The sequence below is a fragment of the Aspergillus wentii genome (assembly GCF_001890725.1).
Source record: "Aspergillus wentii DTO 134E9 unplaced genomic scaffold ASPWEscaffold_8, whole genome shotgun sequence".
NCBI classification, from domain to species: Eukaryota; Fungi; Ascomycota; class Eurotiomycetes; order Eurotiales; family Aspergillaceae; genus Aspergillus; species Aspergillus wentii.
In genome coordinates this window covers 2,074,604-2,102,062 of record NW_024467839.1, presented here as the reverse complement: position 1 = coordinate 2,102,062, position 27,459 = coordinate 2,074,604, and the positions used below count along the sequence as shown (strand labels likewise).

Genomic DNA, 27,459 nt, shown 5'->3' with positions numbered 1-27,459 from the left:
TATCAAACCAAGTGAAATGTATGGAATCGAGGCCGTTCTCTTATCCAAGGCTTCAAAAAGGTCCATGCCAGTGCGACACGTCGACTGATGCCATTCTCCGTCTCAACAACCATAAGCTCCACTACGATAGGGTCCGGGTGAAGGTAACAAAGCTCAGTCCCTGTAGAATCGTACCAATTGTCTTCATCATTTGCACCATCCTCCAAAAAGCTGGGTCTAATAGAGAGAGCCAACACATCAAAGACAGCCTGGGGACTCTGATGACGAGCACGTTTGATGCGTTCCATGTTGACTGATCCGAGCACCAAGTTAGGGACCAACTCGCCTGCTTTAACGTGAAGCCTTGTGTCGTTTTCCATGAGGATCAGATCGAGATGGAGCGATTGGGTGTAGACAAAGATCGATCCGACTGGGCATTTGGACCACATCTCAAAAGGGAACCTTGCTTCCACATCTTGTTCAGACATTGTGCCGTTCGGCATACAATGGGCCTCGTCACATAACTGCGCGAGCGAGCGCCAGTTGCTAGAAACGAGCTTCTCATAGTCCTCCCATGTACCATCAATGTCGAGTATAGTCGGCAGACATCCCGAGAAGCAACCGGATTTCCATGCCAGGACAGCCGCAAGTCGCGCCAAGACATATTCTTTTGAGCGATATCCAAGATGGAGTTGTACCGAATGATCTACACGTGAACGGGTTTCAAGGTCTATCATTTCTTGTTCATCGCGCTCATTGGGTGATTTAAACTCCTCCCGTTCGTCAAACACTTCTGGCTCGCCTGCAGCATTCGAGAGAGGCTGTATACTCGGTCGACCGTTAAAAGTGGATGGGATCGCCCATACTGCGAGTGATGTCCGCGCTTTAGTCCACTCAGCGAAGTGGCATGTGTAATTACCAGTGATGACACCGTTGATGGAAGACCACGACCATGAGGGAAATACGTCCCCCAGGGGTGCGTGCCTTGCCACATGTTCGTTGATTGTGACCGTCCAGTCGTAACCCGGCAACCAAAGTTCATAGGTGGCGGGAGTTGAAGACACTGGGGACTTAGAATCACTATCGACGGTCCAGAGTATTGCATCACTGAAGATATTCAGAGGGAGACCATAATAGCCGGATCCCCATCTCGTATGTAGAATCCCTTTGAATGCATGCAGTATGTCGGATTCGAAAGTCAGATCCCTCTGAGTGAGCTCCCGCACCACTTTACTGTAAGAGTCTTTCAATCTCCAGAGATCTCTCAATTTGGGAACCGTCCCTTCAATCTCGTCTTGGATTTCTTCTCTATGGCGGCATTCATAGAAAACCCTGGTATCAGAGAAGAACAGCAACCTTGGTGAGAAAAATGCCTCTTGAAGAGTCCAACCCCTAGATGCCCATTTGGACTGCCGGAAGAACTCATGATAACCGTGAAATTCGCTGATGAGATGAATTCCCTGCCACTGTCTCGTCCAGTACGCAGGTCGCTGCACTTTGCCAACTCCTGTCAGGCCATGGTCGGCATCAGACCCATCGAGAGCGACCAAAGTGAGAGATGAGTGGCTGTATATCTCCCCCATGGCATTCAAAAATCGATCCTTCTTGCGAGGCTCCTCGTCCTGCAAGATACAAAGCCGATCAACCCAAATATAATCGATGCCTAGAGCGCTGCATGCAAAAATTGCATCCTCGATGACCTGTGGCAAGAGATCGCTGCTCAGAGAGCCATCCGCACTCAGACGGTGGATATTCTCTGTTGTTGCCTGCAATTGAGCACTTGCAGCTCCCCAAACGTAGCTCAAAGCTGCATATTCACAGGGGGTGGGAACCAGCGCGATACACCTCTTTCTGACATCAATCACTCGGAATTCACTTGTAAGTGTGTTTTCAGGCTTGACATGGCAGCACCTGTTTTGGCAATCTTTCAGCCACTCGGAAACCATTGCCCAGTCAACTGTCGCCTGGGGTCTGCGTATAGAAACGATATTGTGGCCTCGGACAGGATCCAGGGTTCCGAAAAGTCTTTCATCTATATCATGTCACTTAATACTCTATTTTTTCCAGTTTCCATATAGATAGCCTAGAATGGTAAATCTTACACCTGGTACAATACCTCCTTTTCTTTTCAACTGATAAGTAACCCTCTGGTCTTCTCAGGCTGAGGATTATTTCGAGGTCGTACTTGATATCCGCAAGTGAGCCGACCCTTTGTCTCACGGTAAGAATGCATGATGCGTTTCGTGAAAGGCCTGTGCCTTTAAGCAAGCGATCTGCTATCTTGGAAAACATGTCGCACGCTTCACAGTATGATGAATTCTTTTCCAAGCCTCGAACACGGCCTAGATTTAATACAAATTTCCTAAGGTTGGTTGAATATCGTGTAGGATCTCGATCGGCCAAAAGCAAACATTGTAACAAATGCTTCAATCTCATGTGCTTGCATCTCTCACATAGTAAGTCACTCGGCGTATCGGAGCAGCTTGGACACCATTTGTGGAAATACTCTTGTTTCTCTGCTGTCTTAGTTGGGTGGTTGCTGAGAGGCTGGTTTGGGATCCCTGAAGTGCCTCTGGATATGACAAATTTCGTATTCCCGAAAGAAGCACAGAGTGAACATCTATCATGGATGCCTTCCTCATCATGTTCCATGGCGCAGTATCATTGGAAACCTAAAAAGCCTGATATGTTGCGTTCTAGAGTTTAGATTTGTGAATGGATATAAGTATAGTTATTTTCTTCATTCTGCTCGGACGCAGTTGATGGAATGTCACAAGTCATGCCTTGGATGGCGCATGGCTGCCTAATGTCTGCCCAAGCGTGGGGTACACCGTTCACCTAGAAGAAATTCTGGTTTCGAGGTTTGAGGCCTAAGTTTGTGACTTGCAATAGCCCACAGAACTCATATGAAGCTAGCAGTGTATATAGAAGTCAATCCCACTCCCAGAACCGTGAAGTAGGCCCCTGGTTAATGGCCTCGAGACATGGGAATATCACCAATAAAGCAATACCAGCGCAGTTATATATCAGTATAACTTCTGTTTATATATTGGTCCAGGCTTTCTGGCCTGTGATAGACTGCTCTTGTTATTTGCCATTGGTTGTTTCAAATATCTGCTATATAAAATTTATAGTATAACAGCTGAATCTACTGATGAGGCACTCGTCGAACCACCGACTGAGAAGCAGTCCGAAAGACCGAAGTAGAAGATGGCATCTCGTGCAGCGACACTGGCTCCTCTCTTTCATCCTTTTTCAGCTTCTCCGTAATCCAAGGCAGGAAATTGAACACTCCTCCACAGACCATGATGCCGATCCAGAGTACGAGTTCAGTTCCATAGATAACCATTCCGAGAATATCGATGCTTGGTTCGAACACTAAACATGTTAGTGATAGACCGTTGACTATAAGGAGAACACATACAGACGGAAACTAGAGAGAATAAATCCCCAGCAGCATCAATGGCGATGAATATAAAGCTGATTCCTCTCACCGTGTGGTGGACATAGATATCCCAGTAATGTCGAAGAACGCCCGCGGCCAGTAGACAGGCACTGAGAACAGCCATGAGGATAATGGGCCATTGAATATCACGATCCTTTGCGGCTTGTAATGCATATATCAGACCAACTTCAATCCCACCGAGGGTGATAAGAAGCGGAACAACAGCAGTGATGCATGCCATCAACGACCGTTTCTACAATATTATTATCAATTCAGTATAATCAAATAAAGACACACCTTCCCATAGTAAAAGCACTGCGCCCACGTCACAAGACTCAGAAAAGTGAGTATTTGAGGCTGTATTCGAAGTGCCACATTAAACTCCTCCACAATATTATATACTCCCAGAGGCACGCCAGCAGTAGCCCACAACAGCATCATCGATGGCTGCAAGCCTTCCGTGTTATGTCTTCGATAATTGACGATGATCTGGGGTATAAGCTGTGGATCTTAGTGTCGCTCGACATTAACGCCTGGACCTTGTCTCACCTGGACAGACCAACAGACCTAGAATTGTTAGCTGCATTCATTGTGAGAGGAGGAAAACTGACAGCGCCTATAGTCCCGAGGACATTTGCTGCGATTGGGACGTCCATTGTGGATTATGTCGATGCAGATTGAAGCATTTCAGTGATTGAAGTCATTGATAACAGCACGTGATTGGAATTTTCTGGAATTCTGATTGACCCACCACTACCGTAAATGACCTGGAAGTGAGTTATATGATTGTTATAGAGCTATCCATATTCCATATTCGATAACCTGTCTTTGCTGGAAAAATGGTAGACAGTGACATCCGAAGCATCCGCTTTACTGTCATGAGAAGATATCAAGATGGACCCTGATGACACCCCATGTGCCCTTCCATGGCGCGTTTCAGTGTGGTTGATGTATTCCAGAACATCTCCACAATGAGGTCAGTTTGTCTAAATTAAGAATATTTATACGAGATTGATAGATTGATAAGCATACTACCTTACATGGTTTATACCACTATGGAATATTGTTAGAAATAAAGTGGCTTACCATACTAGAAATTTATTATCCCTCTAGTTCGGCAGTTATGTTTACCCTCATAATAGCAGTGCAACTACCGCTTGAACCTCGGGTGGATGTGAAACACCGATGTTGACTCAATTTTGGGGTCGACAGGGAACCATTCCAGCCACCAGGAACACATATTGATTAATTACCCGAACCGTTCAATCAGCATCCCAGAATCAGATAATATTGTCTTTTTTGTACGAGAGCCAAGGTTGAACGTCGGGGGAACCAATTTGTGGGTTACAGAGTGAGACTTGGATGCAGCATTTGCCCTGTAGATGTTTATCTGTAACTGATTGATCTTTCTTCTATTCTTCTATCTTTATGCTCAAGAATAATCTATTTTTCATTATGGAGGACTCATTTTTTAGTCTGCATTTTGGTAAATTCCCGACGCACAACACTCTATACCAATCACATCCACATTAACAACAATATCAATCTATCTAAAAACAAGAACTAGAAAACCATCGAAGCCAATATCCATGGCTCTGCTGCATCTGTAACCTCCACGAAACACTGATCGCCCCAATTTCTCGATCGTGTCAGAAACGGCTTCTGCGCCGGGTCTGATTTTTCAGTCTCTCCTATAAGTACCTCTCACTCGTATGTCCTCGTGTCCTCACTTTCTTTCTTTTCTTCTTCTCAGTCCATACTGCCGTTCTTTATCTCACCAGCCATCCCACAATGAAGGCCGTCGCCCTCCTTGCCCTCCTCGCCGGGTCTGCCGTCGCAGCGCCCACCCCCACCATCGAAGAGCGCCAGTTCGATCTCGGTTCGTTGGCCTCCAACCTGCCCAATTTTGGCGGTTCCTCCACCTCCAGCTCGTCGGGTAGCAGCACCACCTCTGCCAGCAGCGGTGGTGAGACCGGCGTCAATGCCATCCCGGACATTAGCAGTCTCCTGGGTGGTGACAATGGTTTGTTGCCCGTGAGGAAAGCTACTGTGAAGCGTGCTGATGGTGTATAGGCGGTATTACCGAGAACGGCGTCACTCAGAACAAAGGCTGCCAGCCTTTGACGTTTATCTTTGCTCGTGGTACGACTGAGCTGGGGAACATGGGGAGTGTTGTTGGGCCGCCTGTTGCGAAGCAGCTGAGCTCTTTGACCAACAACAAGGTCACTGTCCAGGGTGTCGATTACCCTGCCGATGCAGCTGTAAGTCCACATTATTCACCATAGTCATATCATACCCTCTAACCGATGGACTTAGGGCAACGTCTCCATGGGCTCCTCCGGCGGCCCCCAAATGGCCAAACTCGTCAAGCAAGCCCTCCAGCAATGCCCCGACACCAAGGTCGTGCTGGGCGGCTACTCGCAAGGTTCGATGGTGGTTCACAACGCGGCAAACTCGCTCAGCGACGGCCAGGTCACTGCCGCCGTGCTCTTCGGTGACCCGTTCAAGATGCTCAACGTGGGCAAGCTGTCTAGCGATAAGGTCAAGGAGTTCTGTGCTGCTGGGGACCCTGTCTGTGAGAATGGGTTTAATGTGATTGCTCACTTGTCGTATGGCGGGGAGGCTAAGACTGCGGCCCAGTTCTTGGTGCAGGCTGCTGGTGTTTCTTCTTAGATACCTTTATGTGTGTTAAATTATTAGATGAGATGACGAGTTGCTGTCTTGTCGTTTGTATATCCTTGGTTATGGACTTGGTGCTGGATGCTGGGTTTATGAATACTGTTATATTATCTTATCTCGATGATCAATAGAAAGTAGGTCGTGTTCAGCTGAATTAAAGTGCAGTTTACCTGCAGATTGTTGTATGTGCCAGTATTAGTAGTCAATAGACATCTGCCATGTACAACACATTATATACATGATTAAAACACCTTGAATCCACCTGGCATCAAAGTCTGGAAAACACCATGAGGATCGTACCGCTTCGCGATCGTCTGCAGCTTCTGATGGTTCTCCGCTCCGTATCCAGGGAAGATGGACTGGAAGCCGGCCGCGTCGCCCCTATTCTCGTTAGCAGCTGCATTTATTGACGGGTGAATTCACTTACATGTAGTTGAATGCTTCAAACAATCCAGCCTTCTCCGTGGCAGCGTTGATCTCGGCAGTCACATCCTTCACCCAGGTGGAGACGGCCTCATCATAAGCTGATCCAATCCATTCCACCACCTCGGCGTAGCAGAGGTACACCTTGGACGAGTCCAGACCGAGTGCATTGCCGCCACGGGCCTCCGAAGCTTTCATCCAGAGAGATCCGATGGGTTGCCAGTCGAGTTGAATGGTGGAGATGTTGGCCGCAGGCACCTTCTCGTACAGAGCCGGGAGAGCAGCAAAGAAGGTGCTGTTGATGATACTGATACCGCGGTGGAGTTCGTCGTATGTAGTACCCGACACTGTACCGGCGACGAAAACGTCACTGAAACGGTTAGTTGGTTCATTTAGATGATCGGAAAAACATACTTGATGTCTGGAACCACCATGGCGCCCGTCTCCGTAGCGAATTCACCCAGAGTCTTGAATCCGACCGTGCTGCTGATAGCGGGAATGTCGGTAAACGGCTTGAAGGCATCCGGGTAGCCGGTGTCAGGGCTGTCGTAGAAAAGAATCACAGATGCCAGCGTGGTGTTGCCGGGCACGACAGCAGGAACAATGTGTGTCTTGGGGTCGGAGATGTCGGCCGCGTAGGTAGCGGCGGCCTATTACGATTAGCAAAAGCAACAGCAAGGAAGGGCATCAGATCATACAGCCAGGAATCGATCCAGGTACTGCGCCGACACGGTGTGAGTACCCGCCCAGACCTTGGGAGACTTGATGGTCTCAATGTCGAAGCGAGTGACCAAGCCAAAGTTGCTGCTGCCACCCTTCAGAGCCCAGAAGAGATCAGGATGGTGCGTCTTGTTGACCTCGACAACAGATCCATTGGCCAGGACAACCTCGTAGTTGATGACGCTGTCGCATGCCCAGCCAACCTGGTTGCCATAGAAGCTGACACCTCCCGCCAGGAGGAGACCAGGAACACCGACTGGACCCAAACGACCTCCAGGGACTGCAAGTCCATATTGCTGGAGGTAGGAGTAGACATCGCTCCAGCTAGAATCCCGTCAGTGGCTGTCAGGAGACATACGGAATAAGATAAAACATACTGATGCGAAGGACCGACCGACAAAAGCGACTTGTCCTCGTTCACCTCCGACTTGGTCAGGTTGGACATGACGATCAAAACGCCATCATCGATATTGTTGGACCCCTAATGATCATCAGCCGTGTTTACGCCGAGAATAACCCGCTGTCCATAGTTACCCTGATTCCCATATGTCCACCGCCCCGCACCGCAAACTGGGCATTGACATCGACCAATTGACCGAGACCTTGGGCCAATTGGCTGCTGGATTGTGGACGGAAGATGCAGCCCGGCGACATCTTCTCCGTGTTGGACCAGAACTCCTGCGATTCATAGCTGTAGACGGGGCTGCCGCTGTAAAACACCGCATCTGACAGCTTATCGCCCAATGCCTGGCATCCCGGTGCCACAGAAGCATTGCACATCACATTGGCCGGAGCCAGGCCTGCCAGGGGCACGACCGTTGAAGACAGACGCATTATGGCTGATCAATTGTGCGATTGAATCCGGGGACTGGAACGGAGGGGAGAAGGGGGAGGGAGGAATAAAAGGAATCGACCGGTCGGATTAAATCAAATCAATCATCCTAAACTAACACGCGGCAGAAGGCTTGATCAACCAGAATTGGCAGAGAGAAGAACGAAACGTGGTTCTCTGGGAATCGTGGTCATCTCCGATGTTCCCGCGGCGGTTGTGGAGAAAAAACACGGCGAGAACGGAGCCAATGCATTGCTTCGGAGTCAGGTCGCGCCGCTGAAGAAAGTAGTTGCGAGTTTTCTGAATCAGGGTCAACTGGTTTTGATTCATGGTTAGCATCTAGCACCATAGTTTGGTCGCGATCTGCCAATCTCCGTGCTGATAGTCACCGCTAACTCGCTAGTTTTGCTGAGGCCATCCCCACCGGCTGCAAGAAACCTCGGCCGTGGCACGACTTGCTTCGATAGTTACGGCAACAATCGATAATCAATACCAAAATGTGTGTGGCCAGAATATAAGATGAGAGATTATCATCGAATTGATTGTGGTATCAACTTATTATATACCGGGGTATTTTTTCACTCCTTATCCCAAAAATCATCGCTCACAAAGTAGAGCCAAAGGCTCCCCATCCAAGAAACCAAAAAAATTTCAATTGAAAACGCCAAATTCGATTATTTCATCGCCATCATTAAGTCGCAGACTGGCAATCATTATGTATGAGGAGGCGAGTTCTCTATATCGAACTCGACGGTTCGGACAATTCCGTCTACTTCCTTGGAGGAAACAGGGAGCGTTGATAGGATGTGCTCCCTGCTCTCGTTGCCGAATCCTCCTGTCAATGTCGCCGAGTATTTATGACTGCCATTGGTGAAGCTCGGCTGTCCTTCGCGAGGTATCGAATTGAGAGGATGCCCGGTTGGGCGTGAACTTGAATAGTCCGCTGATGACAGACCGAGGAGACGGGGGAAGTATCGTCGCACAAATGGTCTCATGGCAGTCACGCATCCTCCAACAATGCCCAGGTTCAGCTCAATCGTACACCACCACAGTGCATCGGTGGTTGCCCCTGGTCAAGTCAGTTTGAATATCGAATAGGCCTACCTGATCGCAGACTTACAGGTCAAATCGGTGCTGTTCATCAAGACGTAAAGACTTGCCAGGCGGACGCAACTAACGATGCCGACACTATGATCGATGAGACTCTGGAATGGTCGATCAAGATTGGTGACACTTACAAACATCCCATTGCCAGAATACAACCAACGGCAATCTTCTGTCGTAGAGGCATCTGCAACCGTCGTAGCCAGGGTCTAGAATCGCCAAAATTGATCAGTGCTGGACTCCCAAGTAGTTTATTCGCCCCGGTCTATACGCACATCGGAACCAATACCGTCGCAAAGTCTGTGAAGATGCCGAGTCCTGCGTTCGCAAAGTAGAACACCGGTCGATTCATGCAAATGCCATGCTCTATCGTCAAATCCCACGCTTTCGCAATCGGCGTACAGCTAAAGACGTTGGCCAAGACACTCGCCACATTATAGGCCACCGCGATGAAAACAATTGTCCAAACGGAGATGTGGAAGGAGCGGCTGGGGAAAATGCGGAGGTAAAATATGAGGACGGAGACTTTGGTGAATCCGGTCGCAGCGCAATAGAGAATGGCCGCGATCACGTTCAACTAGCGAAGAGACTATCATCAGCGTCTTTCATCAACAGATCCCTCACTCGAGCAGCATACCTTGAGAAAATATGGAGTTAGGTGAGCTAGAGGTACATCCCACATGTGCCTCCCTAGACCATAATTCAACACTATCAGATTCGTTAGTCGTTAAGTTCGCTCTTGGGATTTGATGTCTACCTACTGTCAAGTGTAACACCAGTAAGGGCGATAGACAATATCTAGATCAAACACCATTAATCAGTATCCAGTTGGAGCTTACAGTAAGCCACAGCCGACATACCAATGATGTGATCATTAAATCTATCCGGAGTCAGCAAACTGAGTCAAGAAAACATTCAAAGTAGAACAACAATCCTTACAATCATCTGAACGAAAGTTGCGCACGATAAATATTCTAGTCCAGGTCCGAACAACCAAGGCAATGACAGCCAGCGGCAAGAAAATGCAATTTATCGCCAGATACTTGTCACCACGGGACATAGGGTTGATGAAATTCGATGTCACGCCAGGCGGCGGTGCCATCGCCGGCGTGATTGTGTTATTCTCCATGGCTGGCCTCTCTACCGGTAGTAATCGATGACAACAACCTTGATGGGAGGCGGATAAATCATAGACTCATGGGTACTGCAGCGCGACGGTATTCATATACCCAAAATTAGAATGCAGGAGTCGGGGAACTGAGAAATCACCAAAATATTACTCTCCACAAAGCGTCATAATGGTCAGAGTTAAGGTTGTAGCCACAAAAATAGTCCAGCATAGATCACCGGGCTTTGACAGCCGCTCGTTTTCCTCAGGCAGGTTCTAATCCCTGGGAGGCTGGATTCCTCGATCCTCCTTGAAAATAAAAGATTGATCGTGTTGCAAAAAGGTTGCGGATTATACATTGACGCCATACATGCTGCTTTCTCGGGGGGGAGTGGGCTATCGCCACATCGTGATCTGCATTGCTCCTCTCCGAGTCCGAGTTCGCATGACTGCGATCATTTGAATTTTGGCTTATTATTATTGCCTGCATTGTGGATTCTGTACGACGTACTACCAGACCCATGGGTGGATCAATTTGGCTGATCCATAGGACATCGTGGTGAACATTGAACACTTGTTCGGAGTGGGTGCCCTCAAATCGCAATGCTTTGTACATTATTGTTTATGTATTGTCACTTTGGCAAACGGATATATCTCAATGTCTCCCCGGGATCCGTCTATTCGCGTTCCATGGTTCAAGCTTTGAGGCTATCAGTTGGGATTACCGAGTACATAGAGGAAACGACCCCTAAGAGCTGATTAGCTGTTGATAAATGGTGAAAATGCCTTGATTGGCACAACCACCTGCGCAACATTGACCTCCAGTCATCGTGCTCAAATAACTAGCTACTCATCCCTGTTTTTCCTCATTTCTTGGGAGCGACAAGCCCTAGGCATTGTGATTTTCGTCTCAAAGGATGTTCCGCGGGCGGCGCTCCCCGCAGTAAGACAAGTTAAAACTTGAAATCTGTATGAGCGACGATAAGTAGTATCTTTGCAGGACAGAAAATGGGCGAACAGGTCAAACCCCGACAAGAACAATCCCTTCCAAGGCAGGAAAAGATTTTCTTGCCAGGTACCATCGCGGCCATCCAAGGTCCACCGTCTCCATTGTCTCCATTGCTTTGTCTTGGAAACAATACATAGTAATCGGACACCCAGGTACCGGTACTCCGGAAAAGCCTGTGCTCGAGGTCATGCCTCCAGCCCTGAGCCCCCTACCGCGACCGATCTATTGATGCAATCCCCATAGTCGTGGGACTGACTGCTTCGCTTCACTCTTCAGAGTTTACAATCCAGAACTTCGCTGGGTTTTAAATTACCCAAATTATTGGAAGCTTGGAACAGCGAGAACAGCCCTGTGACATCGCAGCCCAGAATGCATTTATGGGTTTTATGCACTTGTTGATCACTTCTTAGAACCCTCGTGAGCGCGAAACATCCGGGGCAAACCACAATTACGCCAGAGAATAACATGCACGTACGTAACAATAACAATTCATGATGCGACGGAGATAATCATGTTCTTCTCTGCATAAGTAGTCGATAATTTCATTCCACACTTTAGAAGGCGACTCCACCAAGAATCTTGACCCTTGCAGCTAATACTGACATGCTCGAGACATCAGTCGTAAACTCTCGTATGTATCCATTCACCGTCTTATTCGTATTTCGTGCTAAACCATTTTCTTCAATATTGCCGTCAAGGCGCTAGCGGAGGACCCAATCTCATTTACTCGTAAAGTTTATTGTAGTGTTTATTAGGTCGCTTTGCAGTTCGCGCATCGCCGATCGGCCGGGAAATTCCCCCTTCGTTTCTCAAAGGGAAATGGAAGAATATTCGAACATCGGAAGGCATATCATGGTCTGTACTCAGGAGATGAGGTCGTATGGCTGTATATCTCATTTGTTCTTGATTTTAAGTCGACTCAGGAGTGCATTGGCCGTATACTTTGTGCTATTTCGTTTCGTCTCTATTTCGAAACATCGGATTGCGATCCGGTGCAAATTCAAGCATTCGACCCACACCTCATATCTTTGCCATGATGCCAAAGTGTTATTGTGAATAATGACAATGACACAAGCGTCGCTGGGGGAGGATAAACTGAATCTGGCTATTTGCCCGACATTACCCCTGTAGTCTTCTTGCTTGCAGGTTTTATTTGCAACCATTGGGGGGGGGTCCCCCTCTTGACAAATATCTAGGTACCTTCTTTCAGGAGACCTTATCCCCACGAAGTCTGAAAAAGCAGGACAGAATTCGATGATAAACGTCCCACGGTTCCACAATAGGATTCTCCAATGATAAAACACAGACAAGTGCCAGTCGTGATTTGACAAGTCGGCTTTAGCCGGCGTTGACAGCACATCACCACAGCCATGAAGCTTTATGTCCCAGCCCCAGGTCTTTCCTAAACGCTGTTGAAGGTTCTCGAGCACGAGGGTTCTCATAGATATTTGGTGGCGGTATGCACTATAAATCTAGTTTGAAGCGTACCTGCGTGATACGTGGGATAAACGTTAGCATGCTCAGGTTAAAACATCTTTCAAATAAGATGTGGTCTTGTTTCTTGCTGTGACATCTCTTACGGAGATAGTTGACACCTGCGAAACCCCAAACAAGATATGGACTCAACATAAACGTGTGCTAAGAATCTCGACGGCCAATGGATATCACAGCCCCGTGATTGCAAATGCGTACTCCTGCTGGATATTGGTGAAAGGACGCCATCCACGGAGTGCGGTTCATATCGTGGAGAGAAGGGAAGCTGCAGAAGAAGCTGGGCTGTAGGAAAGCCTGGGTGTTGGAAGAGCAGGGTGTCAAGTTTAATTTGTGTGCGTGACGGGCCTAAACAGGCAACCCTGGCGAGTCACGGGGTCTCCAGTGCTCTTCGACCCCATATCTCGATCATTCCTCGATGTTCCCAAGCACAGCTTTGGTCTCACATCGCTCTAATATTCTTAACGCTTCAAGGATACCTTTTTCAGTGGGGCGATTGTCACTGCCTCAGACTATCTACATGATTCTTAATTGCTCATTCCCAGCACTACGAAACTGACCAAACACTCGTCAGTACTGACAGGACAGAACGGATTACCGGTTTTGTCCTGGACTCTTTAATGCTCTGTCTGTTTCGGGAACGATTGATACGAATAGGTTTTTATTGCCAAAATACAAGAGCTCAAGCATTCGGTAGCAGTCAATCTCTAGGCCCTCCAGCATATGGAAGCAACTACACAGAATCTGCACATTTAGCAACACAGGGAATCAAAATTCTATTCCAGCGACGACACAAGCGATATGAATATAGGGCTCGGGCAGGATTGGGGAAGTGGGGAAATGGGGGGACGACAAGACATGGTGAAGTGGATGAGGACAGCGTCCTACACTGATACATGGCCACTTTCACATTCATTGCCTATATAAATAAAGTGAACATGGTCGATAGACCGATGGCCTTTTCCAAGGCAAAGTACAACTGAATCGAGGAACGCTCCTGCAATGCCGAAGCGCATGCTTAACCATGGCTACTTCCTAGCATATAGAACATCTCTAGTCCCGTGCCACATTCTTAGACGATTGCTTACGATACTTTTCACGATGTGTGGGAGAAATGCCGTACATATAGGCTATATGTGAAATGCCTTGGACATCTACGACACCTGGTCAATTACGATGGACCCACAATGAGGAGTGGTTTGGGGATATTGAATCCATCCCCGAGACCCAGTTCTTGGGGTACCTGACGCTATTAAAGATGATATGGAACAGCTGGCGCAGTGGATTTACACGCAATCTTCAACTACCATCATGGCATTAACAGGTTTTACTGCTGTCGGCTTCATCGGCCTGGGGGCCATGGGCAAGCACATGGCCGAGCATCTGGCCAACAAGTTACCCCAAGAGTCTCAAATATACGTTTACGATGTGGTAAACACAGTTATGGACGAATTGGCTGCCAAATATCCTGGCAAAATCACCGCCGGAACATCGCCCAGAAACGTTGCGGAGAATACAGTATGTTTCTTTTTCTATTCTTTATGGACTGATCGAGTATTCACAAGCAGAAATTCATCCTCTCCATGGTCCCTGAAGGCGCCCACGTCAAGACTGTATTCCTAGATGAAACTACTGGTGTTTGCACCGTCGATCTTCAAGACCGCATTCTCATCGACTGCTCCACCATCGACACTGAAACGAGTCTTTTAGTAAAGCAGCATATTTCAGATCACCATCCCAGTGCCTCATATTACGACGCCCCTGTCAGTGGTGGTACCCTCGGTGCACAAAAAGGCACAATTGCATTTTTTCTGGGATGCAGCTCTACAGATCCGAACTTGGGTCTTATAACAGACCTTTTGAGTCTGATGGGCAAAAAGGTCATACCCTGCTGCAAACCCTCGTTAGGACTCGCAGCCAAGCTTTGCAACAACTATCTCTCTGGTCTGATTGCTATCGCTAGCTCCGAATCCCTGAATACAGGAATACGAGCTGGCTTAGATCCACGTGTTCTATCTCATGTTATTGCAGCAGGTACTGCGCAGAATGCCATTTGCGACGACTACAATCCGTGTCCCGGCGTGGTTCCTGATGCACCATCTACAAACGGATATCAAGGTGGCTTCAAAGTACAGCTCATGAAGAAGGACTTTTCTCTTGCCATGCAGCTGGCAGAAAGTGTGGGCTCTAATTTGGTATTGGGTCAACCTGGACTGGACACATACATCGCCGCTGCCGATGATCCCCGATGTCGCGACCGAGACTCGCGAGTGGTTTTTCGGTTTCTGGGAGGCGATGAAACGTGGGCAAGCAAATTCTCGGATTGAAAATTGTGTACAGTGTGTCTCGTAGTGCATGGACGCAAGTGATCGCGGACTCTTTCTCGGGATTACCCCAATTCCCCGCAGTTTCGGTTATCTGCTTCCAAAGCATAGGCTATATCCATAGCTCTGCAGTGCGAATCTATCTCGTTTTGAAGGAGGAAAATGTTCCTCTCGATGATATATCTGAATTTGTTCATTATCATTGTTGATTAACAAATGTCGACCCGAAAACTCTCAGTCCGAGCTCGTTATATATAATGCCATTTGCCATTTGTTTACGCATACTGAGCCAACCAGGCACAACACAATGACTATTTCAGTTTACCTCAATTCTATTTCCGATGCAGGGATTTCCCACATGCTTCCAAATGCCCCGCCTTACGAGATGCGGGGGAAGTGATTATCTTCTTCCTCTAGGGTTATCCCCAACCTCATAGACCACCATGTCATCCCGGACTACTCGTCGTTTAGAGACCGGTGGCATTGCCATCACAGAGCCTATTAGTGGTGTCGCAAGCCAGGAGAAGAAGTTTCTGTGCAGTATCTGTCAGCGCTATTTCAATCGCCGGGAACATCTCCAACGGCATCAAAACATCCGTCAGTTGAGCTTCCCCTGTTGGTGAACTATAAATGACTAACTTGACCAGATTACGGTCGCAAGCCGTATCATTGCAAGATATGCAGTTATTCTTGCCGGCGAAGGTATTTCCCGCCCATTAAAGGGTATACATAATCTGACGATGCTGCAGGGACTTGTTGAGTCGGCATATGAAATTGGCCCATAAAGATATTCCTTATTCTAATGTTGAGAATGTGGGAAACGGAAGCCCTGGGGTCAACTTGAATAACACACCCGTCCCTTTGTACCAACCCTCGAATGAAAATGAGTTTGTTCCTCCAGAATCTGGCGTTGAGACAGATCCCCTGGTTCTCTCTGTGCCGGTCGAAGATACTTCACTGCCTATCTCGCAACCATTCAACTTGAACTTTCTAGACGACGTCAGCCTTCCTATCTTTGACGGACACCATCCTTTCTTCCCAGAAATACCAATGCTCGATCTGTCTCCCTTGTTGCCGGAAACGCATACTTCGACAAGGATTGCAGACCATGGCAATGAGGAACCACGAGTCGCAGATCCCAGCCTCGCAGGCCGTCTATCTCGCTTTCTGTCTCCTCAAGTCGAGGATAATCGCCGCGTTCAGCCAGCAAGTGCCTTTCCAAAGGTCTCACGCGAGGACTGGGCAGCCTTTGCCAATAAACTCTCACAGTTCGACTCGGTTTTACCAGACAATTATGAGCTTCCTTCACGGCATGCGATGACACGTTATCTCCACAGATTCATGAACGGCTTCCAGCCCCATTTCCCTATCTTACATGCACCAACCCTCTCTGTCAAAGAAATGGCCCCGGAACTCCTTCTTGCTATGGCAGCTACAGGCTCACAGTACTGCCTCGAGCCCCATCAAGGATTGAAGCTGTTCTCCTATGCACATGAGATCGCACTGGAACAGATCCGCCGCCGTGACTTGGAGCACCAGTCCACGAACCGGCAGTCATTGTCTAAAGAAATGCCTGGTGAACAATTAACATCCGATAATAGGCCTCGTCAGGGACCGCGCATGGCTAATGAGTACGGGATGGTTGAGACGACGCAGGCTCTCTTCTACCTCATGGCGATGGCAACGTGGAACGTCACGAATCGATCATTGATGAGACATGCAGTGGCCACACCAAGCATGCTAGCTATGCTTGTCCGTCAACACGGGCTAATCGAACAATCACACGACATCCCATCATGGGAGGACTGGTCAAGAGAGGAAAGTGCTCGACGCACAAAACTAATCATATTTTGTTTCTTCAATCTCCACAGCATTGCAATGAATCTACCATCGCCAATCATGCTATCCGAGATTGAGCTCTTCCTACCATGCTCGGAATCTGAATGGAGGGCAGTTGATGCTGAGAGCTGGAACATGCTTCATCGACAGTCCGAGTCTCCTCCCCTGTTCCAAGACTATCTTGCCTGTCTTAATACGAATACACGAGTTCCGCCTTGTTCTGCGTTGAGCAGTCATGTCATGATCCATGCGTTGATACAGCGAATATCCACTCTCCGACAGGCTTCCCTTGAGCCGCCTCTATCGGTTCGATAGGCTCTCAAGAGATGGCAGACAGGATGGGAGCAAAATCCAGAGTCTTCTCTCACTCCGCTCGATAGGCATGGACCGATCGCATTTAACTCCACGGTATGTGGTCGTTATCCCTACTCGTCAAATGATGCTAAGTTGTTTCCAGGCTTTATATCGTCTTGCGTATATTCGTCTCGCAGTAGACATTGGGCCCGCGCGCTCGTTTTTGGAGCAAGATGATGTGCAAATAGTTCACCGACTCAAGCAACTGCCACCTCTCAAACGGGGTCCTTTATTAACACTCGCAGCACGGCATGCGGTATGCATCTTTCTCCGTTCAATTCGAGTTCTAGTTCTCGGAATAGATATAAGTGCTGACAACACCCATTTATAGCTCGCAGCTTTATGCCCACCCGTCCAAATGGGCATTTTCTTCATCGGACAAGGCCACAGCTGGTCTGTGATGCATGCCGTATGCTCATTAGACTATGCCTACCTCCTGAGTCAATTCCTCAAAGCCACGACTTCGACGACCCTCGAGTATCCACTAGACACGGATGAGCAGTCCATCGTCAGAGCAGCCAAGGAGATTCTATCCGAAGTGGAAGCATCAAGGCCCGATGGCAATCCTGCGCTGGTAAATGCTACGCCCGGTGTATTGGCCGCAAAGGTAGTACGCGCATGGGCGACGATACTTGAAAATGTCCGCACGTGGAATGCCGTTACTATGATTACCACGACTCTTTTCACGTATGCAGACTATCTAGAGAAGAATGTGGGACCATGATGTTCCAGGTGACTATAGTAAATCAATGTAATTGAACGAAACATGAATAGGTTGTATTAGAAAATATTTATATGGTGCTGAATCGCTTCATAGGCCCATATCGAGATGTTAAAGTTCGTAACCGCTCCCCGTAGAAAAATAGTGGAATGGCCAACAAAAGAGCCACTACCTGGATGGCTGTCATTTCCCCAAATACGGCCGCAGGGCCTTGTCGCTCTATCCAGTTGGTTCCGTACAGAGACAGAAGCATTCCAATCGTGTTGCGGATGACAAAGATAATCACGAGTGCCTCGCCAGTGACCTGGTTTGTCGGTATAAGCGCATGTTACAAGACGTATATTAAAGAAAACATACCGGTTTGTAGCAATCCAAGGAGTAAGTCACCGCGACGTTCGAAATGGCAGCCACTCCGAACGCTTGCATACCGTATCCAAAGGCCGCCCCGATCCAGGGTGTATCGTATGCGATGCAGAGGCCGAAAGTGAGGATCCCCGCGGGCCCGATCGTGCCTGGGATGAGAAGAGCCGGTAGTCGATATTCGGGCAATCGCTGGCCGCCGTGTCGGTTTGCATAACGCGTAGAGATGATATCGATTAGCCGGCCGGCAACGTAGAAGGCGAGAACACATCCGATAAAGCCGGATATGGAGAGTAGGCCTAGGTTTCCGATGGGCCAGTTATAGGGTGCGGCGGTGAAAGTTTTCGAGGAGGTGAGCTGGACGACGATGTTCCTGGACGAGGTTAGTTTATTCTCTTCGAGGCGATCAAAGGTTACTTACCATCCCATGGAGATACCGATGTTGAAAGCACACCAGAGCAGCTGCGGATACGACGCGCAAGCCAAGATATCTGAGAGTGTTCGGATAAAGGATGCGTTCCGATCGTAGCCTAGAGTTACAGACATCCACTGCCAGTGTGATCGCTTTACGTCCGAGTCGCGTTTGAGGTAAGTTGTTTCGCGAATGGTGAAGATGGATATGAGAAAGACAACTCCCACTGCGATAGCTAGGAAGTAGCACATCCAGCGCCAATCTTCCTCTTGTACGAGATAGGCGTTGATTAGAGGACCGAGGAAAAGACCACTGGTCAGGGAAAGATGGAAAATCATTAGATAATGCCCGCGATCATGGGGAGCGACCATGTCTCCCACCACGGCTGGCACAGTAGCGTCGGCTGCAGCTGCTGGAAATCCAGAAAGAATTCGAGAGGCGAGCAATTCTTTGTAGCTCGTGGCCTGGGAAGACCAGACATTCATCATGCTGAGTGTCAGCATGGCGAGAAGGTAGACAGGACGTTTGCCCGCGACGCGCATCAAGGGCACCCAGATGATATTCCCCAGGCCGAAGAGGAAGACATTGAAGCAGACGAGCTCTCCTGCTTGGGTTTGGGAGACACCGAATTCATGGATGATGGCTTTGGTGGCGACGGTAAAATTGCTGGAATTTACGTTGGCCAGGAAGGTGAAGGCGCAGATGGTGAGATATGTGGTTAATTTGGCTGAAGTGGACCAGTTCTAAAGAGTCGGATTAATACACAAGGGAAGATGTGGAGATTCAGAATGGCCATGGCTTACCTGGGGGTTGTTGTGGTCTATATCGGGGGCGTCTTTGGAATCAGGGGTAGGCGAAAACCCCCGTTCGGCGGCGACGGTCATGTCTTCGAGATGGCTCGAGGTGGACTCTCGTTTCTGGGGCATGAAGGACAGCGAGGCTAGGAGGATCCGCACATCCGGGGAAGAGGAGGGAGATCCATTATGATACTTAAAGCCATCTGGATTTCCCCACAAAGTGTGAGGGAGGAGTTGAGATTCGGACGACGCGAAGCTATCCCAAGTGGGGATCGCATCTTTTGGTGGTCGATCTCTTGGGATTTCCGATGGGGCCGGATATCCCGAAACAGTCTTTGTTGAAGATGAAGATGGACAAGGGTTTCTTTCATATGATGGCTGGTATCATGCACAGTCACGTCATGCACGCTCAATGAGTGTGTGTTGAGTGTTGAAAGAGTGGGCTTGAGACACCACGAGCATCATAACCTGGTGTTGACCCCTGAGATATGCAGCGCGTGCTGTCAAACTTGGTTGCACAAGTCAACGAAACAGTCTTCCAGGACCAGAATTGGGAATCCATGATGCTATGTTGCTATTTCTTTGTTGTCGATACGGAGAACTGCATGTTGATTTCTCTTTTATTTGTTCTTCCCTGATTGTTCCTTGAGTGGCTGTCTTTATATATCCCCAACAGGTAACAAAAATGCGATTTCACTTGTCTTCTGTGTTACCCATTCACCCAATACAGGCTATGGTATATTTCCATCAATCATAATGAAAAATGAAGTCTATCAACCCCCCAAATCGAATGAAGATAGACGACACCTGAGGCATCAGTAAAAATACAGGTCATGTGAGAGGCTATTCCTGTTTGGGACAGCAACATCCCCTCACGGCCGAGAGTCCTCCGCCATATTGTCCAGCACGATACAAGATACTGCGAGATTATCTTCATCTCCACGGCTGTCATTGGATATAAGCTATCATACGTGCTCAATTCCTTCATTCACATAGATCACTTCTCAAATATCTTTTTATCAACACTGCAGAATCGCTTCGTTGTCAGTCGGACTTGGTCCGGTCCCGTGCTCTCCCCGCTCCCCACACCTTCAGACTCCAACAGTCCAACCTCCCAGCTCCCGCAGCTCTCCGTGCAGCTTACAGCTTTCTCCATCTTTTTTACTCCCCCTTCATTCTCTCGAGAGACTCATCTCATCCATCACATTTCAATACCCATATCTTGTTCAATCCATACACAATGGGTGTCATCCGTCGCTTCATCAAGCTCTCCACCTACACTGGTGTTGCCTCGGTCGGCGCCTTCTTCTATGCCACGCGCAAGAATGTCGAGGAACCTCTGCCTCTGACCGATCACATCTTCAGCTCCTCTCACTTTAAGACCTTCAATCCCAACAACAACCCGACTACCCATGACTTCTTTGTCCGGAGGATTCCCTTGTCTGACATCAAACCTGACCTGCTCGAGAACAAGGGCAAGTTGACGGAAGCTTTTTGTGCCGGTGTCTGGAGTGGCTTGGGTAAGTGACTGGATCTCGTTATCACAAACCATGCACATCAATTCTGATGACCTATTCAACTATACAGGATATGCTGCTCAGCGTGCCCATCACGCCAGAAATGCCCCGGCTGATGAAACCAAGGATCACCTTTGGTCACGGTCGGAACTCCGTTCCTCAACATACGAGCCCGGCACTCTGATCACAGACCACTTCCAAGTTCTCGAAAAGACCCCCGAGCGCATCATTGTTCGCTGCGGTGACTCTCCTCGCGTCACCGGTGTTCGCCCATCTGACGGCCTTTTCGAAATGTCGGCAGTCGTCAAACCCGAACAAGGTGTGGCTGAGTTTGGCCTCAAGAGCTGTTTCTACCAAGGACTGGGCAAGGCCGAGTCCGAACCCATGCCCTCTCATATCGTCTGGCTGCACAAGCAATACACTAAGTTGTGGCTGGAGACTGCCGTCCACAACTGTACTCGGTGAAAATATGCTCTACGCTGTTCATCAACTGTACTAGAGCAAAATGAAGTTCTGGTCTCACGGAAATACCCATATGAAACTTGACGAAGGGCACATTTCAACAGTTTGAATTTGGATCGTAACTATCGTCAATTTGTATATACGCATGCACTAAGGCCTTGCTTAATGGTCTAATGAATCTTTTCTCTTGTTTTCATTCTGTCGATATCGTTGCTGAAGAGGAGAATGGCGTGAACGTCCCCATCTAATATTCATGACCACTTGCATATTTTGAATTGGCCTCAGGTAAATGTCGGACAACTTCATGGTGTCTAACCTGATACTAGGCCTGGCTGTGTGAGAGTGCTATGCACGATAGAGACAGCCCATTTACAATCCAGGAAAACCCACAGAAGGTGAATATAACTCTAATGAATGGATTTGACTACGTGTCAGTCATCCAGTGCGGTGGATTCGAAGCTTGCAAGCCACCGGAAATAATCAAAGCAAACGATACTTGTCATACTCATCAAATAAGAACAAAGGAATCACGAAAAACCAAAACGCCGGATTATCAATGAAACAGCTCTGAAATCACACCAGTTGACATGGCAGGACAGTCCTGACCATCCACACCATTGCCGTCTATCAATGTCGCTCAATACTCCCCAAAACACCTGAAACTCGAGCTATCCCTTGGAATTTATGCCGAAGCCTCCGAACCAATACGAACAGCTTCGATAATCGACTCCATGCCGGGGTGACTATTGTGGATCTGCTTGATCTCCAAGCCAGCACCTCCCAGCAGCTCCCTCCATTGTCTCTCGGATCTCTCGACTCCGGCACCGATGCTCATCATCTGAATGTCCATCGAGGACTGGAGGAGTGGAGCCTTGGTGTCTGGGAGAACCCAGTCGACAATAAGGATGCGTGAGTACTTAGGATCCATGGCGGAGATGGTATTCAGGAGGATTTTCTGGCAGATGTGGTCTGGCCAGTCGTGGAAAATGGCGCGGAAGTAATAGGCGAGAGCCCCTAATCCAGTCAGTATCCACGATCACAAATGGTCATAGCAAGAAAAGGTGGGAGTTATGAACGTACCCTTGACAGGCTGAGGATCCAAAAAGCTGTACCCCATGGTCTCAATGCCGGGCCTATCAACGGGCGCCACAATCTTGGGCAGATCCTGCAAGATCAATCTACCTGGGTGGTTGGGGTAGCGATCGCGCAGCTTGGCCAAGTCATGGCCCTGGTTCCCACCGACATCAACGATGAAGGGCATCTCCGCGCACGGGACTGCCTCCTGGATGAGGCTCTCGATGGGGTAAACATCGAACCAGCTGGGTTTACCCTCGCGCCGACTGGACATGTACGAGTTGAAAGTGGTCTGTTGTTCCTTGTGCTCATTCATCCATTCGAACTGACTCTTACCCACGGCCCACTGCATAGGCGAGCGGGAATATTCCTTGGGATTAGAGTAGTTGTGCAAGCGAAGATATTCCGGAAGTTTGCTAAGGGTGGGGACAACGAGGTCAAATCTACCGAGTCGTGCGTCAGTATCAAGCTATCATTCTTTACCGATCCAGACGGCACGGCACATACAGGCACGAAACTCCATCCCGGCCGATGGGCTGGGTCATGGCCAAAGTCTTGTCCGTGGGGGAATACACTTCCGATTCATGACTGGCACAGAGCCCAAGACCAGCCATGACTCTCATGAGACGGACTGTTGAAAGAAATTAGTTATGTCATGGTGACCAAACGACCAGTCTTATACTTGCCGATCAACCCCCTTTCAGCACCAGTACGCTCCTCCAACTCGGCCGCGGAGACCCCACTCTTGCTCTCCACGAGCAGCGGGAAGATACCAAGATCAATGACGGTCCGTAGAGCGGCATTTTGGGGCGGCTAACGGGGGTTAGCATCGCCTTGATCCAAACAAGCTCATCCAGACCCAGCGGACTAAAGTGACAGAAAACGAACCTGGTAAATAAGACGAAGGATAGTGTCGGTGGGTGACTCGATGGCCAACTTTAACTCATCCACACGCTGAAGAAGTTGGACATGTCGTGCTCCTGAAGGAGAAGTCGACTCTTCAGTGGCAAGACTCTTGATCTCGTCCGCCAGGGAGAGAATGGCCTGAGTGGATGCTGCCATGGTGTTTTGAAAGAATATTTAGATTTGAGGTATATACAAGAAGAAAAAATGGTTGATGAGTTGATGAGAAGTTGAGACCTGAAGACCCTTTATATCTCTATCTTCTCCATACAAATGAAACCCCGTAGATTGATAGGCCGCATTCTGCACTTCCTCATTTAGCCACCCATTACGGAGTACAGCAATAAAGGCAAAACCTCGACAACAACGGTTGACAGCTAACGCAAGATGAACACAGTAGATCTGCATCTTCCGTTACGAATTCCCTTTGGGTTGACCGAAAACGGTATCTATACGATTACACGGGTTGAGATATGACTATCTACATTGTACTCCGTAATTCCATCTGGGGATGATAACATCCACGAAAATATGCAGTGAAACCGGTAATATCGAGCAAATGAGAATCGAAGATCAAGACAACAAAAGCAAACAGACTATCTTCTAGACTGGACGCAAAACCATACTTCCTTCTTGCAAGTACCGAGCGCCGTGATCCTATGAATCAGACTCTATCTCCCTCATTAGGCAATCCAGAGTACTCCATAATTACCCTCTTTGGGACCGGGAACATGGCCATTACCGTATATGAAGTTCCACAAAACCTTTACTCTGTTTGTTTTGGGCATACGTACTGCTTTGGATGCGAGGGGTATTCTGCACTGGGTAGATACCTCCATTAGTCACGAGAAGTCTCTGGAATCTACGGGGGTGGGATGATGTGCATGTTGGTTATCCGGCACCCGTGTGATGATCGCCATCCCGATATCGTCGCCGCTAGACTTTAGTTGCATAATTGTTCAACCGGTCATAGTCATCCAACCTCCTAGGAGTAAGCCGCCCAGCACCAAATTGGTTTACTCCCAGGATTAAATTGACTTACTCTTCTAGGCCTAAATCGGCCTACTGAATAACGCCACTCAACCTGCAACACGATTGCATGTCTCTTCAGCAAATCGATCCGAAATCATGGCTGTCTTCATCTGATACATCTAGTGCATATTCCACGATGCATAAAGAACAGCAGATGTTACATAACAGCCACAACTCAGAGAAGCCTTCGTCCAGCATCTTCAACCATGGTTTTGAAGCTGAATCAACACCACGTCAACTGAATTTTTGACTGAATTACCAAACGAGCCGGATTTCATGTATCACACAGACCTTGGGCACTTGCATCCAATCGAAGGCCTTGAGCATGATTCTTTTTGTTTCCCGTGCCTATCGCGCCTGAGGCGCCGACATGGGGGATTTGCCGCGAAAAGACAAGAACCTTTCACAATCCGATCATCCCAGTTGATCAGATAGGTGTGCCGCGTTCTTGAAATATAGCGACTGACCCCGCGAAAATACCAATGTCATTTCGATCCCACCGCTACTCTCGTGCAGCGCTCGGACTTGATCGCCTCTGCGGGAGTGACCATTATTGAAGCAAAACCAGCGCCTACATGTAAACTTCGACGAGGGGAAGGAGGTGGGGGCTTGTTTTTGCTGCCACATCTCTCTTTTCAGTGCTAGAATTGTATACTTTGTGTGTAGATTATGTTCGAGGCCTTGGGCCGACCAGCTGTACGGTATCTTTGTGAATGACGACCATTGTCATTCTTCATGTCCCTGCACGCATCCAATAATCAGGGCTAGATGGTAGACAAGTCACCCCAACAAATAGTGACCGGGGACACGAATCGACATTGTTTGGCAACCATATCATAGTACTCAATGAAGGCGCAACACGCATCAGTCATGCTATCGATGCACCACAGCTGGGACCGTGATTCAGGGGGAAGAAAATCAGTTTGGCGAATGAAAAAAAGGGAAAAAAAAATTGAGATATATGACAACTAGTCATAGCCAGTCAATATTAGGCACTATTTGCTAGATATTCGGCATCTGACCTCGACATCGCAAGATCCCAGCTGGTTTTTGGGTCATTTTTTCTCGCCACAACTCAGCCGCAGTGGCACCCGGAGAAGAGCGAGCTGAAGCTGAGAAAAAGCAAAGATATACATGTGGGGTAAGAGCAGTGAAGATTCACATGCAGTCAGAATGAACTGCTATGGACTCCATCAGTGTAGCCATTGAATTTTTGAATTATTCCCATGGCGTTCTCAATATTGTCAGTTACGTGTTGCCATTTCCATTGCCTTTGTTGTATTTTGGGCACATATGTATATACCGCCCCAAACGCAATGTAGGTTGCCCACTGATGCTGTGAGATGCTCAAAAAGCATGTGGCATATTCCCAGGACATGAGTCCTAGATGATAAGTCACTAATACGTTTGGCAGGTTGTATGCAAATTGGCTGCGTCCGAGAGCACGAGCAGATGACCTTCACACCGCATCGAGGGGTGGGTCAAGTTTAAGAATCAATGCAAACACGCGATAAAATTCTGCACAACAACGCCATTGCAATAGTTCGGTTCCTATTAATATAGACTTACCTCAAAAGGGTACTACCTGTGGAGTGTGCTATTCCTAGGGCGGAACACTCCCCGAAATCCAAACACCCTATGGCAGGGCTGGTTCGCAATGGATCCGACCATTTGGCAGTTGCCGTCCTGTGGCATCATCCAGATATGCATCGGTATTATAGAATCAGCTTTGACTCTTGTTGCGTTTCTATGCGGTCATGCTGATATGTGGCGGTGACATGGTATTGTTAGTATTTGGCATCGGGAATCTTGATGGTTCATATTTACATGCCAACCTGAATCAACGTGTTGATCGACATTCCAAATCCACACCGCACCCAGTTTGTTGGATTCAAAAGAAGAACAACACCCAAAGGTGTTGGAACCAGGTTTGTGTTCTCTCATTCTGGTTTTTCGTACTTTAAACACGGGGTAAATAATAAGAGGTGTGAACACGTTTCCGGCCAATACCATCAATATTCCGATCGGTTGGCCACGGCCTTCCGACGCTCTGGAAAACAGGGCCACGAGACTCGAGAGGCACCTTAGGCTCCACTATGGAACCAGAGGACTGGCAATAGTTCAATAGACGGGGATTAATTGATGAAACGATCCAATCAAGACAGGAACAAGGGTACGCACTACACAAGAACCATGTGAGTGGGTCCCTTGATCCAGTCTCTGGAATTCTTCTTTCTGAATCAACTGGGTTGGTTTCCCGTTCGCATCATCGACCCATTGATCCGATTCTCATGAATCATGAGGGCAGCCCGGAATTAGCCGTCTGTTCAAGAGATCACCCCCCGAGAGCAACCAATACCGAAGAGGCATTTCTAGAATCTAGAAGTTTTCTGGGGTCTTCCTGGTGCTTTGTGATGCAATCGGGATCGCTTAGCTCTTTGTGGGCGACATGATGACTCGGCATACCTGCGGTGTGACGAGAGCCTGCTGTGAGATTGAAAGCAATATTGGTTTTCTGGATTTGTGGCGCTCCGGTTTCTGAACAGTGATGCGCAAGAACAAGAACACCGCTGCTGATAGGATGGCGATATATCATAATTGTCATGGTGATATAAAATAACCAGGATCTTAATTCGATGTAGGACGATGGCACTCCCTGGTCTACTAAGATGGCACATGTGACGTCCCGGTTGAAGTCAAGATCGCACAACTTAAACATGGAGTTGATCACGTCCGGGGCCAATAAGTATCGCCCGGAGACGCCACAATTTGAGTACACAGTAAGCCCTGCAGGAACTGTGATAGTATGTAAAACTCCCCGGTCAATGTATTCTGCGAGGGGGCTCCTATATTCGTTACTAAACAAGTTTCTCG

The 27,459-nt window shown here is 48.3% G+C and overlaps 12 protein-coding genes across 12 annotated transcripts; 4 read left to right on the top strand and 8 right to left on the bottom strand.

Annotated features, from left to right (window-relative positions):
• Positions 1-2: 2 nt before the first annotated feature.
• Positions 3-2,271, bottom strand: ASPWEDRAFT_32252 (HET domain-containing protein; the record flags this gene model as incomplete). Its single annotated transcript, XM_040833637.1, has 2 exons — positions 3-2,011; positions 2,082-2,271. 2 exons carry the CDS (start codon positions 2,269-2,271, stop codon positions 3-5), a joined length of 2,199 nt encoding a protein of 732 aa, XP_040685311.1.
• An 856-nt stretch (positions 2,272-3,127) lies between these two features.
• On the bottom strand, positions 3,128-4,080 carry ASPWEDRAFT_32251 (PQ-loop repeat-containing protein; the record flags this gene model as incomplete). Its single annotated transcript, XM_040833636.1, has 5 exons — positions 3,128-3,357; positions 3,404-3,677; positions 3,722-3,925; positions 3,974-3,991; positions 4,036-4,080. The coding sequence occupies 5 exons, from the start codon at positions 4,078-4,080 to the stop codon at positions 3,128-3,130; spliced, it is 771 nt and encodes a 256-aa protein (XP_040685310.1).
• An 809-nt stretch (positions 4,081-4,889) lies between these two features.
• Positions 4,890-6,312, top strand: ASPWEDRAFT_698165 (carbohydrate esterase family 5 protein). The gene is made up of 3 exons (XM_040839074.1): positions 4,890-5,303; positions 5,498-5,685; positions 5,741-6,312. The coding sequence occupies exons 1-3, from the start codon at positions 5,216-5,218 to the stop codon at positions 6,095-6,097; spliced, it is 633 nt and encodes a 210-aa protein (XP_040685309.1). The 5' UTR covers positions 4,890-5,215; the 3' UTR covers positions 6,098-6,312.
• Positions 6,313-6,345: 33 nt separating this feature from the next.
• On the bottom strand, positions 6,346-8,199 carry ASPWEDRAFT_163811 (FAD-binding oxidoreductase; the record flags this gene model as incomplete). Its single annotated transcript, XM_040829859.1, has 6 exons — positions 7,781-8,199; positions 7,624-7,727; positions 7,225-7,570; positions 6,941-7,176; positions 6,531-6,896; positions 6,346-6,484 (listed from the first exon to the last, which is right to left on the bottom strand). Exons 1-6 carry the CDS (start codon positions 8,078-8,080, stop codon positions 6,346-6,348), a joined length of 1,491 nt encoding a protein of 496 aa, XP_040685308.1. The 5' UTR covers positions 8,081-8,199.
• A 378-nt stretch (positions 8,200-8,577) lies between these two features.
• ASPWEDRAFT_698138 (uncharacterized protein) lies at positions 8,578-10,433 on the bottom strand. The gene is made up of 8 exons (XM_040839073.1): positions 10,122-10,433; positions 10,043-10,062; positions 9,944-9,980; positions 9,820-9,890; positions 9,458-9,759; positions 9,317-9,391; positions 9,199-9,266; positions 8,578-9,147 (listed from the first exon to the last, which is right to left on the bottom strand). Exons 1-8 carry the CDS (start codon positions 10,309-10,311, stop codon positions 8,792-8,794), a joined length of 1,119 nt encoding a protein of 372 aa, XP_040685307.1. The 5' UTR covers positions 10,312-10,433; the 3' UTR covers positions 8,578-8,791.
• Positions 10,434-11,796: 1,363 nt separating this feature from the next.
• Positions 11,797-13,044, bottom strand: ASPWEDRAFT_45595 (uncharacterized protein). The gene is made up of 2 exons (XM_040836576.1): positions 12,880-13,044; positions 11,797-12,787 (listed from the first exon to the last, which is right to left on the bottom strand). The coding sequence occupies exon 2, from the start codon at positions 12,739-12,741 to the stop codon at positions 12,193-12,195; it is 549 nt and encodes a 182-aa protein (XP_040685306.1). The 5' UTR covers positions 12,742-12,787; positions 12,880-13,044; the 3' UTR covers positions 11,797-12,192.
• Positions 13,045-14,101: 1,057 nt separating this feature from the next.
• ASPWEDRAFT_163803 (putative 3-hydroxyisobutyrate dehydrogenase) lies at positions 14,102-15,117 on the top strand (the record flags this gene model as incomplete). Its single annotated transcript, XM_040829858.1, has 2 exons — positions 14,102-14,312; positions 14,387-15,117. 2 exons carry the CDS (start codon positions 14,102-14,104, stop codon positions 15,115-15,117), a joined length of 942 nt encoding a protein of 313 aa, XP_040685305.1.
• A 1,047-nt stretch (positions 15,118-16,164) lies between these two features.
• ASPWEDRAFT_747605 (uncharacterized protein) lies at positions 16,165-18,201 on the top strand (the record flags this gene model as incomplete). The annotated part of the gene is given in 4 exon segments (XM_040839514.1): positions 16,165-17,259; positions 17,278-17,361; positions 17,411-17,563; positions 17,639-18,201. 4 exon segments carry the CDS (start codon positions 16,165-16,167, stop codon positions 18,029-18,031), a joined length of 1,725 nt encoding a protein of 574 aa, XP_040685304.1. The 3' UTR covers positions 18,032-18,201.
• Positions 18,099-19,726, bottom strand: ASPWEDRAFT_119056 (uncharacterized protein; the record flags this gene model as incomplete). The annotated part of the gene is made up of 4 exons (XM_040828870.1): positions 18,099-18,332; positions 18,386-18,761; positions 18,810-19,543; positions 19,604-19,726. The coding sequence occupies 4 exons, from the start codon at positions 19,724-19,726 to the stop codon at positions 18,099-18,101; spliced, it is 1,467 nt and encodes a 488-aa protein (XP_040685303.1).
• Positions 19,727-20,724: 998 nt separating this feature from the next.
• Positions 20,725-21,821, top strand: ASPWEDRAFT_45592 (uncharacterized protein). The gene is made up of 2 exons (XM_040836575.1): positions 20,725-21,117; positions 21,185-21,821. Exons 1-2 carry the CDS (start codon positions 20,838-20,840, stop codon positions 21,577-21,579), a joined length of 675 nt encoding a protein of 224 aa, XP_040685302.1. The 5' UTR covers positions 20,725-20,837; the 3' UTR covers positions 21,580-21,821.
• Positions 21,822-22,258: 437 nt separating this feature from the next.
• Positions 22,259-23,712, bottom strand: ASPWEDRAFT_54731 (uncharacterized protein; the record flags this gene model as incomplete). The annotated part of the gene is made up of 5 exons (XM_040838100.1): positions 22,259-22,590; positions 22,657-23,093; positions 23,158-23,281; positions 23,337-23,463; positions 23,539-23,712. 5 exons carry the CDS (start codon positions 23,710-23,712, stop codon positions 22,259-22,261), a joined length of 1,194 nt encoding a protein of 397 aa, XP_040685301.1.
• A 3,018-nt stretch (positions 23,713-26,730) lies between these two features.
• Positions 26,731-27,259, bottom strand: ASPWEDRAFT_45587 (uncharacterized protein). The gene has a single exon (XM_040836574.1). The coding sequence runs from the start codon at positions 27,188-27,190 to the stop codon at positions 26,921-26,923; it is 270 nt and encodes an 89-aa protein (XP_040685300.1). The 5' UTR covers positions 27,191-27,259; the 3' UTR covers positions 26,731-26,920.
• Between the last annotated feature and the right edge of the window lie 200 nt (positions 27,260-27,459).

Bases quoted from the DNA above. Each gene is read 5' to 3' on its own strand.
- ASPWEDRAFT_698165 (XM_040839074.1), top strand. From the start codon at position 5,216: ATGAAGGCCGTCGCCCTCCTTGCCCTCCTCGCCGGGTCTGCCGTCGCA. The intron at 5,304-5,497 runs GTTCGTTGGCCT...GATGGTGTATAG, and splicing joins AGAGCGCCAGTTCGATCTCG to GCGGTATTACCGAGAACGGC. The intron at 5,686-5,740 runs GTAAGTCCACAT...CGATGGACTTAG, and splicing joins ATTACCCTGCCGATGCAGCT to GGCAACGTCTCCATGGGCTC.
- ASPWEDRAFT_698138 (XM_040839073.1), bottom strand. From the start codon at position 10,311: ATGGAGAATAACACAATCACGCCGGCGATGGCACCGCCGCCTGGCGTG. The intron at 9,760-9,819 runs GTATGCTGCTCG...TCTCTTCGCTAG, and splicing joins TAACTCCATATTTTCTCAAG to TTGAACGTGATCGCGGCCAT. The intron at 9,267-9,316 runs GTAAGTGTCACC...CATCGATCATAG, and splicing joins ATTCTGGCAATGGGATGTTT to TGTCGGCATCGTTAGTTGCG.
- ASPWEDRAFT_45595 (XM_040836576.1), bottom strand. From the start codon at position 12,741: ATGAGAACCCTCGTGCTCGAGAACCTTCAACAGCGTTTAGGAAAGACC.
- ASPWEDRAFT_45592 (XM_040836575.1), top strand. From the start codon at position 20,838: ATGGGTGTCATCCGTCGCTTCATCAAGCTCTCCACCTACACTGGTGTT. The intron at 21,118-21,184 runs GTAAGTGACTGG...TCAACTATACAG, and splicing joins CGGTGTCTGGAGTGGCTTGG to GATATGCTGCTCAGCGTGCC.
- ASPWEDRAFT_45587 (XM_040836574.1), bottom strand. From the start codon at position 27,190: ATGACAATTATGATATATCGCCATCCTATCAGCAGCGGTGTTCTTGTT.